At 40.6% G+C, this 15,143-nt stretch overlaps 1 protein-coding gene across 1 annotated transcript; it reads left to right on the plus strand.

The window, feature by feature from the left end:
- Positions 1-6,375: 6,375 nt before the first annotated feature.
- On the plus strand, positions 6,376-14,909 carry Cxcl15 (chemokine (C-X-C motif) ligand 15). Its single transcript, NM_011339.2, has 4 exons — positions 6,376-6,470; positions 7,041-7,170; positions 9,785-9,868; positions 13,092-14,909. Exons 1-4 carry the CDS (start codon positions 6,413-6,415, stop codon positions 13,321-13,323), a joined length of 504 nt encoding a protein of 167 aa, NP_035469.1. The 5' UTR covers positions 6,376-6,412; the 3' UTR covers positions 13,324-14,909.
- Positions 14,910-15,143: the final 234 nt, after the last annotated feature.

The raw sequence follows: 15,143 nt of genomic DNA on the forward strand, positions 1-15,143 counted from the left end.
CTCAAGTTTTCTTCCTCCTCACCACACAGTCAGCTAAAAAAGCAAATCACAGTCTAAGTCATGGCTCTGTTCATGTGGTAGTGGCTTTTGCTCCCCACCCAAGAGTGTAATTTTCCCAGTGCTGACTCAAGAGAATTTCGACCTCTCCACTCTAGTTCCAGGGCATCTGATGCCCTCTTCTGGCCACCAAGGGCAACAGGTACTCATATGGTACACAGACAAACATGTAGGCTAATCATCCATATATACATATATGTGTGTGCGTATATATGTATATGTATAAATATGTGTGTATATGTACATACACACATACATAAATACACACACATAGATAGGTAATTTCTATCTTACTATGTATGAAATTACTACCCATTTTAATGCTCTAATTCTTTGCATCAATATGAAAAATATTGGTATACACATGGTATATACATTGGATTTGACTATATTGGCCTCATCTTTCTTTGTGGCAATTTAGACCTTGAAAGAAAGCCTTAGAATAGCCTGTGTACAAAGATGCTCAGGATGGAAGCTACACTATAGTTTCTAAGGACATATTTGTGTGAAAAAGAAAACATGACAGTCATCTAAAGCTAAACTCCAAATCTGGGAATGCGAGTTGTTTGTGTGTGGACCTACGAAGCACCTGCTTGTTTCCTATTTGGGGATTTAGGACTCATTAGGAAATCCTGGATTTGGGTAGAGGCAAGGACCGGAAGCCTGAGTATTTGAGATCTTTCAACTTGTTCCCAGTATCCGAATTAATAAGGCTGTGAGCGGCAAGAAACAAGCTCTGTGGGCTGCCCATACACACTCACACAGGAGAATGAAGAGTTGAAAGTTGTAATAATCTCTTCATCTCCAAGAATACTGATTACAAATGATTCTGGAAGGTAGAAAAGTCTAGGAACTAAACAGAAATAAATGCACGGGGACCCGACTAGAAGCTCCCTCCACAACGCTACCATCCTCTCCCTGACTCGGAGTGACTGGATACAGGAAAAGGGAGCCTATAGCTTCAGTGGAGCCATAATTCATACCTAAGACCCTCCTCCAACACTGGATCTTGTCCTTCCGGCTGCTATGTCCTCGCCAGCAGTAGTCAACATAGGACACAGGAAGGAAAAAAAAAAAAAAACTGGCTAAAACTAGGTTTCAAAGAATCAGATTGACTTCGGGTTTGTCGACGGTCTTATCACAATCTTGGCCAACTTTCTTGATTAAGAATTGGGACACAGGATGTGAGGTGGAGGTCACTAGTTGAAGGTAGCAGGAAATGAAAATGTTGCAACAGAACTATTTCTTTAGCCTGGTTACCGGAAACACTACGGCATGGATGGGGCTCCTGAGTAAGGTTTGAGAGAGGTTGGGGGGAGGGGGCTGATACCACCCTGCCTTGGGAGTGTTCCAGAGGAACCCTCCTGAGACTACCAGAAATAGCCAAAGAGTCACCAGGGATGCCAGAGGTGAAAGCTCACAGCAGCACAGTGTGGCAACCCTGGGAAACAAATGGTTCCCTTCTCTATGCACACTAAGTGTAAGGAAAGGAGCTGGTCTAGACACTGACATTGGTGCTCCACTCCATGTGCCCTGCACCAACATTTCAACTTAAGGTTTCCTTCAATCCTGCCTGTCTTCTGAGGTGTCGTCCTCTGAAGCAAAAGCACACATGGCAGATGGTTTGAGGAACTCTCAGAGAGGAAAATCTGTGATGTAAGACCCTCAAAAGCTTCCTTCAACCCGCAGGAGCGGAAGGCAGTTAGCAGACGGGGCATGAGGTCTTTCTAGCCATATAGTGCATGTGTTTTGCTGAAGGACATTCGACCATTTAACTTGACTTAGGTGATTTAAAGGAAGGGACAACTGTGAGGAGTATTTCACAAGCTTTCCTGGTATACGAAGAGGCTGATGAGGCTTCGTTGTCCACACGGCTACCTTACCACTGTGCCGTTTTACGGCTTTTCTCCCCCCCACCCCCCACCCCCCGCCCCAGCCCCTGGCCGGGGTTCTGCTTTCTTTTGATGCTTTTTCCTGTAATAAATCTTCCTGTTGGATTCTGCTTTCAGAGGAAACTAAATCTGCACACTTGGGATTCCCAGAAACTAGACCTTAAGGCAGAGAATTATGTGTTTTATGAATGAGTAGACTGCCTGGGAATTGGGGGTTGGGGATGGGGTGAACAATGTGAGGTGAGTCCGGAAATGTGTGAAATCTGGCTGGAGGAACATACATGCTCAACCTGGTCAGGCTAGAAGGGCACTCCATGGCCGGTTTCAGCTGGTCTATAGGCCACTTGAGGAGCTGTTTGGAGTGTTTGTATTCTTATTCTGAAGAAACTGTGAAACCAATTTAAACCACGAAAAATCAAAGTTGCTGCAATTTCTGTCATGCTCATAAGTTGCCTAAGAAGCCAGATGTTAATCTTTGAGCTCCCTCCCTCCCTCCCCTCTCCCCCTCTTCCCCTTTCTCCCTCCCTCCCCTTCCCCACTGTCCCCCCTCTCCCTCCTTTCTTATTTTTGGCTGCATTCAAAGCTGAAACCTTGACCTGGATCCTTAGTCTACCCACTGCCCCCCCCCCCCAACCAGAGGAAATCATATCTACTAAGCCATAGCCAGGTTCAATTTCTCCAATAAGTTGGTAACTTGCTGACACTTATCTTCCATTTAAATACTATTCGATGTTTGCCTATGAAAGTGTAGGATAGTTAAAATCATGTCCATTGTTTTCAGTCATTGCTTGAAAAAGAGATCAGGCAGCTTGGAGAAGTGATATAAATGAAATGAATATTTAATATTTTGTCAGCTAGGTAGGAGTTGGGTTTCCATTATCTAAAACTCCCATCTGACCTTACCTCTTAAATTTCCACCATTGCTCACAGCACCAAGCAAGGGATGAACCCTTTAACACACGGGCCTCTGAGGGACACACAAGATCTCAACTGTAGTCAACACATATGAGCATTTGGGTTTATTTATTTATATTTTGGTCTGTTCCTCCAAAGGAAGCTGTGACATTCTCAAGAACAAAGCTCAATTTAAATTCTCTTTCAGGAAATAGTGTCTACGAAAGGTTCTGATAAGGAATGAATGCCCAATGGGAATGAGCAAGAAGTCTTCTTATCATTTGATTTACGTTCATCTTTGGACTATATCAGCCCTCTTGTGCTCATGGATTCTGTAGCTAGATTCTATAATAGATTAATTAAACTCTGTCCTCTTAAAATTCATCTGCAGCAGTCCTAAGCTCCGATACTTCAGGATGTAAGCTTATTTGGAGATGTGGTCTTTAAACAGGCAGCCGTTGTGATGCTATATAATATAGTGGAGAGACAAAAGGGACGTCACAGTAGGGGGCTTAAATAGGGAGGGGGATGGAAGAGAAAGGTAAAGGAGAGAAGAATATGGGGGAGAGAACAACTAACACTAAAGACCATTCAAACAACCATATAGAAACTTACTACTGTAGAAACTTCCTAAAATACATACACATATGAAAGGAATCTAAATGGATTCCATTGGGGAAGAAACTGGGGCATTGGGGAAGACAACGTCCCAACTAGATATCTTATGCCATCAAGCAAAGCCTCCAGTGGCAGGAATGGGTTCCATCTTGTTGAGTAGTTGGACCAATGGGCCCAATGGAAATCCCCAAGTGTCACAGACTATTGGTTACACTTCACAGATGGTAAGGTTCTATTGCTGAAGCCAACACTAACATGGGTAACTGAACACAGGGAGATTGATCTGGTACCCAACTAGAAGCTTCGCTCCTATTGACTAGCATTCACTGTACTGGAAGATGCTCTGCACTCTACTAGGGGAAAAAGGTAACCATCAATATCTTTCAGCTACAAATCCTGTCACCTGGAACAGTAACCCTACCTGCAAGGTACACTGGTGGAATAGTGGCACCACTGCTAAGGGAATAACCAACCAGTTTCTGATTGAATTTAAGGCGCACTCCGTGAGATGGAACCCATACATGACACACATAATACTACTAAAATGAGCAAGAACCTGAGTGTCTTAGGGTTTCCATTCCTGCACAACATCATGATCAAGAAGCAAGTAGGGAGGAAAGGGTTTATTCTGCTTACACTTCCACACTGCTGTTGATCACCAAAGGAAGTCAGGACTGGAACTCAAGCAGGTCAGGAAGCAGGAGCTGATGCAGAGGCCATGGAGGGATGTTACTTACTGGCGCTTGCTTCCTCTATCTTGATCAGCTTGTTTTCGTATAGAACCAAAGACTACCAGCCCAGGGAATGGCACCACCCACAATGTGCCCTCCCTCCTTGATCACTAATTGAGAAAATGCCCCACAGCTGGATCTCATGGAGGCACTTCCTCAGCTGAAGCTCCTTTCTCTGTGATAACAACTCCAGCCTGTTTCAAGTTGACACATGAATCCAGCCTGTACATTGAGACTAGACAAATCGTGATCCTAGGAGAAAATCTACTATTATGTTAAAGAAACATAGCATTAAAATAACTTCCAATGACATATTGCTGTGCTCATATAGTGCCTTGCTCATCCTTCATCAGAGAAATTTCTTCTTGCAAAAGGTGGGAGCTAAACAGAAACCCACAACTGGACAATGTGCAGGGAGTGAGACACTTTGAAGCACTCCATCCCAAGTAAGATGATTTCATGAAAGCCTTTCCTTCAAGGCTCAGGGATCTATATAGAAGAGGAGGCATAAAGATCGTAAAAGCCAGGGCTGATGACTCTAAGCAAACAGTGTCTTCCTGACACAACAGAACTGGTGCATCTATAAGCCCACAGAGACTGTAGAAGCACACATAGAGCCTGCAGAGATTCAAGCCAGATGGGGGTCCCAGCACTGAGAGGAGAGAGTTGACAAGAGCTCCCACCCCTAGCCAAGAAGCTATTTGCAATTGATACAGACTGACAGCAAAAAAACATTATCAGTTTTCTGTAATGGAGTCTTAGTAGGGATATTAATCATACTTTAGGGTAAGTCCCATGTCCTAGAGCAGTTGGCCAACAGAGAACAAACTCAATGGTAGTTTTGTAGACTTATACCTCCATTTTGTTTGGGTTTTTTTGGTTTCTTTTATTAGTCCTTTGTTTATTTATTTTGATTTCTGCTGGTGTGTGTGTGTGTGTGTGTGTGTGTGTATTGTTTTTGAATTCATTCCTCTTAAACTCATTAAAAATATAATGGTGATATTCGAGACCATTTACTGCAACAGAAAGGAAGTGATGTAAGTAGTAAAGGCATGGAGGAAGGTGGAGACTCTTGCATGAAAGTTTTCTGGTTGGCATCTTCTTTCAGAATGTGTTTCAGTGATTCTCAACCTGTAGGTTGTATAATCCTTTCATAGGGGTTTCCTGAAGCTATCAGAAAATATAGATGTTAACATTATGATTCATAACAGTAGCAACATTACAGTTGTAAGGTAGCACTGAAAATATTTCATGGTTGGGGGGAGCACAACATGAGGAACTGTATTGAGGAGTTGCAGCATTAGGGAGGTTGAGTAAGAAGCACGGTGCTACATAAAGAGACAGAAGGCTGTGGCTCTGGACAAGTATGAGTATACTCAGTAAAAATACCTGGAACATTTCTGTCCCTTGTAATACCAGAAAAGGGACAACCTTGCCCACACCTTGGTCTTGGACTTGAATTCTCTAAAAGTCACAACATTGCTGCCATTTAAGCCACCTAGCCTCTGGCTGTGACAGCTTATGCTATTGCTGTGTGTGCTAAAACAAGGAACAGTTTATTTTAGATAATTAAGATCAGTTATCTGCTTAAGAGCCAGGAGAGCAAATCTCATAGTCTTTTGCTACTTAATTAATCTTAAAACCCAAGGAAGCTTATACACACTAAGTCCCAAATAGCTGTAGTCTTCTATTCTTGATAGGATAACTCTTAGTAGGTTGTGTCAGTCTGGACTCCATTTCTTCTGTAGTTGGTGCTATAACATGATTTCACCACAGTAAAATTCTATTAAAACTTCAAGCAGGGCCATAGTAATATGTACAAGAGCCAAAAGCAAATATTTGCTCTAGGAAAGTATGTTAGTTCCCTTCTTTGCCCAAAGCAGGGTTTTGTTAAAATTATGTTCTCGTGGCCCCATTCATCAACGACAACAACAAGGGCCCCTTATATTTACACAGTTTCAGCTCCAACAAAAAAGAGATTCTTATCCATATGCCTCGAGTTCATCTCAACCTGCTCTCAACTTCTTAATTAAACAAAGCTTCAAAGCTAAGCCCAGCCTCCTTCTGGGCTTGTGAAGTGGCAAGCATGCCACTTTTCCTTCTTCAGTGGGGAGAGTGGAAGAAGAGAAAGAAAATCTCCGGGGCTGCTGGGAGCATATAAAGAAGCCCTGTGGCCTTGCTGGTTTTACCATCCAGACCAGAGTCAGGCCACAGACGGACATGGCTGCTCAAGGCTGGTCCATGCTCCTGCTGGCTGTCCTTAACCTAGGCATCTTCGGTAAGCTAACGGGGAATTTTTCTTTTCTATCTAGGTACTGGGAAAACCCAGAAGACATTTCAAATAGAATGAGGTGGTTTGGGCCATTAATCAAACTATAGAAATGGCTAAATTAAAGCCTGAGCAGGAAAGCATTTAGTTTGTTAAGTTTACGGAAAGTCTTCGTGAGTTAAGTGAAACCCTCCACTTGACTTATTAGGACCAGCTGACTATAAGAATCTATGGTTTTCTTTTTAGATCTGAGAGTAAAAGAATTATTACCAACAGACTTAGAGTATTAAACTGATCGAAATTCTTACTTTTCAACTGATAAAATTTACACATAATCATGAAGGCGTAAGTGCTTTACCAATTAGTTACTGGCTGTAACTTTAAGCAAGGTGCTAGTTGCCTACTTTATTTGCAGTTTTCTCAAACACAGTAGGAGCTTAAAAAGTGTTTCTTTGCCTTAAGATCATACACTCTGTGTTAGTCTTGTGTGCCCTGCTGTATTGGCTCCTAAGTCAAAGTAAAGACTTGAGCACTAGGGACTTGCTCTTCATGAGAGACTCTCTACTCTTTCCCCTACAGTCCGTCCCTGTGACACTCAAGAGCTACGATGTCTGTGTATTCAGGAACACTCTGAATTCATTCCTCTCAAACTCATTAAAAATATAATGGTGATATTCGAGACCATTTACTGCAACAGAAAGGAAGTGATGTAAGTAGTAAAGGCATGGAGGAAGGTGGAGACTCTTGCATGAAAGTTTTCTGGTTGGCATCTTCTTTCAGAATGTGTTTCAGTGATTCTCAACCTGTAGGTTGTATAATCCTTTCATAGGGGTTTCCTGAAGCTATCAGAAAATATAGATGTTAACATTATGATTCATAACAGTAGCAACATTACAGTTGTAAGGTAGCACTGAAAATATTTCATGGTTGGGGGGGAGCACAACATGAGGAACTGTATTGAGGAGTTGCAGCATTAGGGAGGTTGAGTAAGAAGCACGGTGCTACATAAAGAGACAGAAGGCTGTGGCTCTGGACAAGTATGGGAAAACTATTACCTAGTAGTTGTGCTCGCTCTCATTTCTAAAACTGGCATGCAGTCTTTCCAGAAAAACAAACAAACAAACAAACCAAACCAAACCAAACCAAACCAAACCAAACCAAACCAAACCACTAATCAAAGAAAGCTCCTTAGCAGAGGAGACAGTTGATTTCATAAACTCTGCTGAGAAAAGCGAACTTTGAAGTCAATGATTACTCAGAAAGCAAAGATACACAGCTATGGGCAAGAATATAAGAAAAGGGGATCATCAATGTATGTATGTATGTATGTGTATGTATGTATATATGTGTATGTATGTGTGTATGTGTATGTATGTATGTGTGTATGTATGTGTATGTATGTGTGTATGTATGTGTGTATGTGTGTATGTATGTATGTATGTATGTGTGTATGTATGTGTGTATGTGTGTATGTATGTGTGTATGTATGAGTGTATGTATGTGTATGTATGTGTGTATGTATGCGTGTATGTATGTATGTGTATGTATGTGTGTATGTATGTGTATGTATGTGTGTATGTATGTATGTATGTGTACACTTACATCAATGAATGATACACACACACACATATATTCATGAAAGATTATATTATACCTTTATAGGTTCTTGGTATAGTTTTAAAATTTTGATAGGTTTGATTAATACATTCCTATGTATACTGTTGCTGTAATGTTAGATGCATTAAATTTAGATCTTACAAAAACAATATTACTAATTATAATTTCAATATTTTTTTAACTTTTGAGTCAGTTTATTCCAAAAATAAATATCATTACACACTTATCAGTGACTTCCCATGGCCCAGAATTTACAGACAATGGGATAATCGCTTCTGCAAAGGGCCTGCAAGTGAAAATTTGTTTCCTTTTGTATATTGGCTATGTTGAATGTTACAATGAAGCTGTTACAGTAAAAGTTACTTTTACTTTATGAAAAAAAGGAATCTCTGCATTATACACTTGGGTGTACCAGCACATACAATATAGCCTAATGACTCTAGGGAAATTTTTCAGGGGCAATTTCAGACCTTACAGACTGTACAAAATTCCTTCACTCTTCAGTTATAACTTTTGTTCTATACATGTATGTATGTATGCATTCATCCATGTATGTATGTATGTATGTATGTATGTATATACATGTGTATGTATGGATGGATGGATGTATCTATCTACCTACCTATATGTCTGTCTAAATGTGTGTGACTCAGTTTTTCATTGCTAGGTAGCAAATTACCATAATAGACTATAAAATAAATGTGGTTATTGCTCTACATTCTGTAGTTCAGCCTGCTGAGTGACTGGGGTAGCTTCTTTGCTGATTGGGGAGAGAAAGTGGAAGAAGAGAAGAGGAAAGCACATAAAAAGGCACTGGAGCTGTCCTGAGTTTATCATCCAGGCCAGAGCCAAGCCACAGATAGACATGCCTGCTCATTGTTTTATGAAAGATACCAACTAGGCTGAAAGCTTGCCTAGAGGTTCTCAGAAGGGCTCTGCTTTCAACTCAGGCTGCTGGTAGAATTCAGCTCCTTGCTAAAGCCTCCCACATCTTTCTAGGTCAGTGGTTCTCAACCTTCCTAGTGCTGTGACCCTTCAAAATAGTTCATATTGTGGTGAACCCCATGAAATTATTTTTGTCTCTACTTCATAACTGTAATTTATTACTAAATCATAATGTAAATATTTGTGTTTCCCAATGGTCATAAGTGACCATCATGAAAGGGTCATTTGACCTCCTCTGACTTCCAAGGGTTTGTGACTCACAGGATGAGAACTGCTGTTTTGTTGTTATTGTTGTTTTTGTTTTTGTTTTACTCCAGGAGTTTATTCTTATGTTGTTCCACTCTGGATATAATTAATGGAAAATTAGCTTCACACTGCACTGGTCTTCCCTCCCAATCAGACTTACTTTTCTGATATCAACCAGAGAAGATTGTCCTAGCTACTACACAAGACAAATTTGAAAATACACCTTTTGTTTATTTTGTTTATTTTAGTTTCCACAGTGAAGCCACATCATTTCAATAAACCATGACTAGAGTTTTAGATTTAAAAAATAAATAACCAAATTGCAATTTTAAATTAGCTAGGCACACTGATATGTGTTAAAAGTTCTACTCTACCAATGTGACTCATATAGTTTGGAAAATCTGTGTGTTCATTTGAAGTATATGCATCCATGTTGCAGATATTATAGTTAATACACTTGACCTGTTATTAAATAAGTGCAGTTGATATATTAACAAAACAGTTCATTTTTACAGAGCAGTCCCAAAAAATGGGAGTATGATTTGTTTGGATCCTGATGCTCCATGGGTGAAGGCTACTGTTGGCCCAATTACTAACAGGTAAAATGAAGACCAAGAATCTTCATATTCTTATTCTCTCTGTTTCATTTTAAAGGCATATGTATTTAAAAATTCGCACAGATATGTCATAGGTGACAAGAAATCCACAATGAGATTAGAATTGTGTGATCTAGAGATCCCAGTAGCATCCCCAAATGTCTTAGTCAGGGTTTCTATTCCTGCATAAACTTCATGACCAAGAAGCAGTTGGGGAGGAAAGGGTTTATTCAGCTTACACTTCCATACTGCTGTTCATCACCAAAGGAAGTCAGGACTGGAACTCAAGCAGGTCAGGAAGCAGGAGCTGATGCAGAGGCCATGGAGGATGTTACTTACTGGCTTGCCTCCCCTGCCTTGCTCAGCCTGCTTTCTTATAGAACCCAAGACTACCAGCCCAAGGATGGCACTACCCACAATGGGCCCTCTCACCCTTGATCACTAGTTGAGAAAATGTCTTATAAATGGATCTCATGGAAACATTTCCTCAAGGGAGGCTCCTTTCTCTGTGATAACTCCAGCTGTGTCAAGTTGACACACAAAACCAGTCAGTACACCAAACCAGTATCTTTGCCCTCCCTTCAGTTCTACTGGTTCAGAAATAATGGGGATTGATCCTACAATGTCTAGTACAGCTTCTCCAAGTAACTCTGTGGCACTCCTGAGTTCGAGAGTCACTATTCCTCACCTTTCATTGACTTAACCTTAGTTATAAATATCCTGATTGAATGTCAAGGAGATATAAAATTGTTTAGAATGTGTCTCACGCCAACCAAGTAAGTTGAGAGAAATTTTAAGGGAAAAAAATTGTGGGAGGAAAAATATAACGATTCATTTAAATAAAGCTTCAAATACAATACTTTTCTTCAATACAATACTTTTCAGAACAGTGACCTGAGAAGGTCACAAAGCAGGTAGCAGGAATATATTTGAATTCACTGCTGAGAAGTGGGATTTTAGAGCTACAGTGGTGTAAATGAGGAGAGACAGTCACTTGGAAACTGATTCTGCTTTGTTTCCTAATCCAAACATTAGGGCTTAGGAATGACCCGAGGGCTTCTGTTCTGGTTAGGTTCTGTTGCTGGGATAAAATACTGACCAGTTCATCATTGAGGGAGGTTAGGGCAGGAACCCTGAGGCAGGAGCTGAAGCAGAGGCCGTGGAGGAAAGCTGTTACTGGCTTACTCCGCATAGCTTACACAACCTAGTTTCTTATATAAGAGAGTACCACGTGCTTAGAAGTGGTCCAGCTCCCAGTAAACCAGGTCCTCCCACATCAATTATTAATCAAGAAAATGGCCCCACAAACATGGTCACAGACCAATCTGATGGAGACAGATCCTCAGCTGAGATTCTCTCTATCTAGGTGACTCTGGTTCTAATCAAGTTGACAAAAACTAACCAGCATACATGGTCATCGTGCTAACCACATTAGCTTGCTTGGGGGAGACCAGATTCAGTCATGGAATTAATTTCTAGAGTCATTTAGTTTCTAGAGTCACCAGCTATCACTTAGGGTGTCATTCTGGAAAATTCACCTGCATTGATATTTGTATGCTTTCATTTGTTCTTAATTTGATCTATCAGGGAAACATAGATATACATATAATGTGGTTAATTATGGCTTTTGTTAACTTTCAGCTGACCAACCAAAAGGGATTTCTTTATCTATCTATCTATCTATCTATCTATCTATCTATCTATCTATCTATCTACTATCTATCTATCTATCTATCTATTCATTCATTCATTCATTCATTTATTTTAGCTTTTTAAAAATGTATGTGTTCTCCTTTTTAATTCACTTTACATCCAGATCTCAACCTTTCCCTCCTCTCTTCCCAGTCCCACCCTTCCCCTTCCCCATTGCTCCCTCTCCTTCTCCTCAGAGAAGGGGATTCCCTCCTTCCCCCTGGGGTACCACACCAACCTGGAACATTATATCCCAGCAGGACTAGGACATCCTCTCCCACTGAGGCCCAACCAGGAAGTCCAGATAGGGGGTGGGTGATCTAGTGGCAGACCACAGAGTCCAAGACAGCCCCTGCTCCACTTGTTAGGGAATCACTTGAAGACCACAAAAGTGTCTAGGTCCAGCTTCTGCACAGTTGGTGGCACAGGGTCTGTGGGCCTCCATGTTTTTCTTTCAGTTTATTTATGTTGTGGATTACATTGATGGATTTTCATATACTGCACCAGCCTTGCATCCCTGGGATGAAACCTACTTGGTCATGATGGATGATGTTTTTGATCTGTTACCGGATCTGGTTTTCGAGTATTTTATTGAGTATTTTTGCATCGATGTTTATAGGAGAAATTGGTCTGAAATTCTCCTTCTTTGTTGAGTCTTTGTGTGATTTAGGTAACAGGGTGACTGTGTCCTCCGAGTTTGGCAGGGTTCCTTCTGTTTATATTTTGTGGAATAACTTGAGTAGTATTGGTGTTAGCTCTTCCTTGAAAGTCTGGTGGAATTCTGCACTGAAACCATCTAGCCCTGGACTGTTTTGGTTGGTAGACTTTTAATGACTGCTTCTATTTCCTTAGGGATTATAGAGCTGTTTAAATAGTTTACTTGACCTTGGTTTAACTTTGGTATGTGGTTTCTGTCTAGAAAATCATCCACTTTGGTTAGATTTTTCCAATTTTGTAGAATACAGGCTTTCGAAGTAACACCTAATGATTCTTTGAATTTCCTTGTCTGTTGTTATGTCTCTCTTTTCATTTCTGATTTTATTTGAATACTGTCTCTCTGTCTTTTAGTTAGGTTGGCTAAGGGTTTGTCTATCTTGTTGATATTCTCAAAGACTCACCTCTTTGGTTTTATTGATTCTTTATATTGTTCTCTTTGTTTCTAATTCATTGGCTTTATCCCTGAGTTTGATTGTTTTCTGCCATCAATTCCTCTTGGGCATGCTTGCTTCTTCTTCTTCTTCTTCTTCTTCTTCTTCTTCTTCTTCTTCTTCTTCTTCTTCTTCTTCTTCTTCTTCTTCTTCTTCTTCTTTTTTCTGGACCTTTCATGTGTCCTTTTAAATCATTAGTATGAGAATTCTCCAATTTCTTTATTAAGGCACTTAATGAGCAGAGAGGTGACTAGACAATGGAGGTCTTGGGTTGGGGGTTTCTGGGTAACCAGGTGTGCCAGAGAGGACCAAATCATGTACATTTTAAGCAGAGGTGAATAATGATATATGTATGTGTATATATATGTGCTCTGTTTGTATTTCAGGTTCCTACCTGAGGACCTCAAACAAAAGGAATTTCCACCGGCAATGAAGCTTCTGTATAGTGTTGAGCATGAAAAGCCTCTATATCTTTCATTTGGGAGACCTGAGAACAAGAGAATATTTCCCTTTCCAATTCGGGAGACCTCTAGACACTTTGCTGATTTAGCTCACAACAGTGATAGGAATTTTCTACGGGACTCCAGTGAAGTCAGCTTGACAGGCAGTGATGCCTAAAAGCCACTCATGAGGCAAAGAGTTTCAAGGAAGCTCTCCTCCTGGAGTTTTGGCGTTCTCATTCTTATACTCTATTCCCGCGTTAGTCTGGTGTATGGATCTATGAGCTCTCTTTTAATATTTTATTATAAATGTTTTATTTACTTAACTTCCTAGTGAATGTTCACAGGTGACTGCTCCCCCATCCCCATTTCTTGATATTACATATAATGGCATCATATACCCCTTTATTGACTGACAAACTACTCAGATTGCTTAACATTTTGTGCTTCAAAGTCTTATCCCACTCCACTATGGGCTGTTACAGAGTGCATCTCGGTGTAGAGCAAGGCTCCTTGTCTTCAGTGCCCCAGGGTGAAATACTTCTTTGAAAAATTTTCATTCATCAGAAAATCTGAAATAAAAATATGTCTTAATTGAGACTCAGTGGGATATGCATGTAATACCAGCACTTGGGAAGTTAACGCAAGAAGATCATGAATTCAAGGCTAGCCTGGAGTACATAGTCAGTTACAGACTAACTTGGGCTATAGGGACACTGTGCTTCAAACACACACACACACACACACACACACACACACACACACACACACACACACACACCAGTGGTGGATGGGTAGATGAGGTGATATCAATTGTATAGCATAAATATTTTAAAATTTAAAATGTACTTTTCAGGTTTTTAGTTTGCATTTGTGTGTGTATGTGTGTCTGTTTGTGTGTGTGAATATGTATGTGCAAAACTTCAGGTGTCAGTTCTCAATTCCCACCTTGAGGCAAGATCCCTCTGTTGTTTTTACACCAAGAATGTCAGGCTAGGTGGCCATGACATCTCAGGGAGCCTCCTGTCACTGTAGGAACACTGGGGTTACAGATATATTTGCTTTTGGCTTTGCGTTGATTCTGGGAACTCAAACCTTGGTCTTCCTGCTTGAATGGCTTGAATACTAGTCATATTTCCAAACCAATCACTTTTTAGTAAATTTTTAATTGAGAAAACCTTGTAGATAACATTTGTCAAGATTATAGGCAAACGAAAATGTGGATGGGAACAACGATAGGAAATCAAGGCTTTCCACATTTGAGGACGATAATCAGGACACCGCTGCAGACAAGTGAGGTGCAGAGAGACAGAGATACCGCCACGTTCTGACCACTTAGCTTCTTCCTGACAGAAATTTGGCATATATAACACCAATAAATATTAAATAACCAAACATCCACTTTCTGCTTGTCATTTCAGATGAAAGAGTGTGTTACAAGATGAATGATATTACCTTGGAGCCAAGGCAAGAACACTGTGTCCAAAGAGGACTGTGTGTAGGCTTTCTCTAGCCAACTCTTTTGTGTTTGCCTTTTTCTGTGAACCGGATGCCTCTCCATTTCCTGCTTAGTCTTTCTGCTTTGCTGTTCTGCATGGACAGTCATCCACCCATTTTTAGTTTTGAAAGAGGTGTTACTGATCATGTTGCTTTGTTTGTACACATTGGTTCAACTACCTATAGCTCAGAGCCTCTTTCCCCATGGCTCAAGTGAGGCCGTTCTGTGGTCTGTCATTGCAGAATAAAGAAATAGATTATAGTGATACAGTGGGTAGTTTCACTATTGTCTGCATGTATGTGTGTGGTGGTGGGAATCAAAGACAGATATCTACAGAAAGAGAAAACATGCTTTTTCAGACAAAACTGTATTGTATTGTTCTTAATGTGAGTGTATACATATGTGCATCTTTATGTGTGTGTGTGTGTGTGCAGGGGACAGGTACATATGAAGGCCAGAGGACAATCTCTGTTTTTAAGTGCTGTCTTTTCTTTTCTTTG

Source organism: Mus musculus, chromosome 5 (genome assembly GCF_000001635.26).
Source record: "Mus musculus strain C57BL/6J chromosome 5, GRCm38.p6 C57BL/6J".
NCBI lineage: Eukaryota > Metazoa > Chordata > Mammalia > Rodentia > Muridae > Mus > Mus musculus.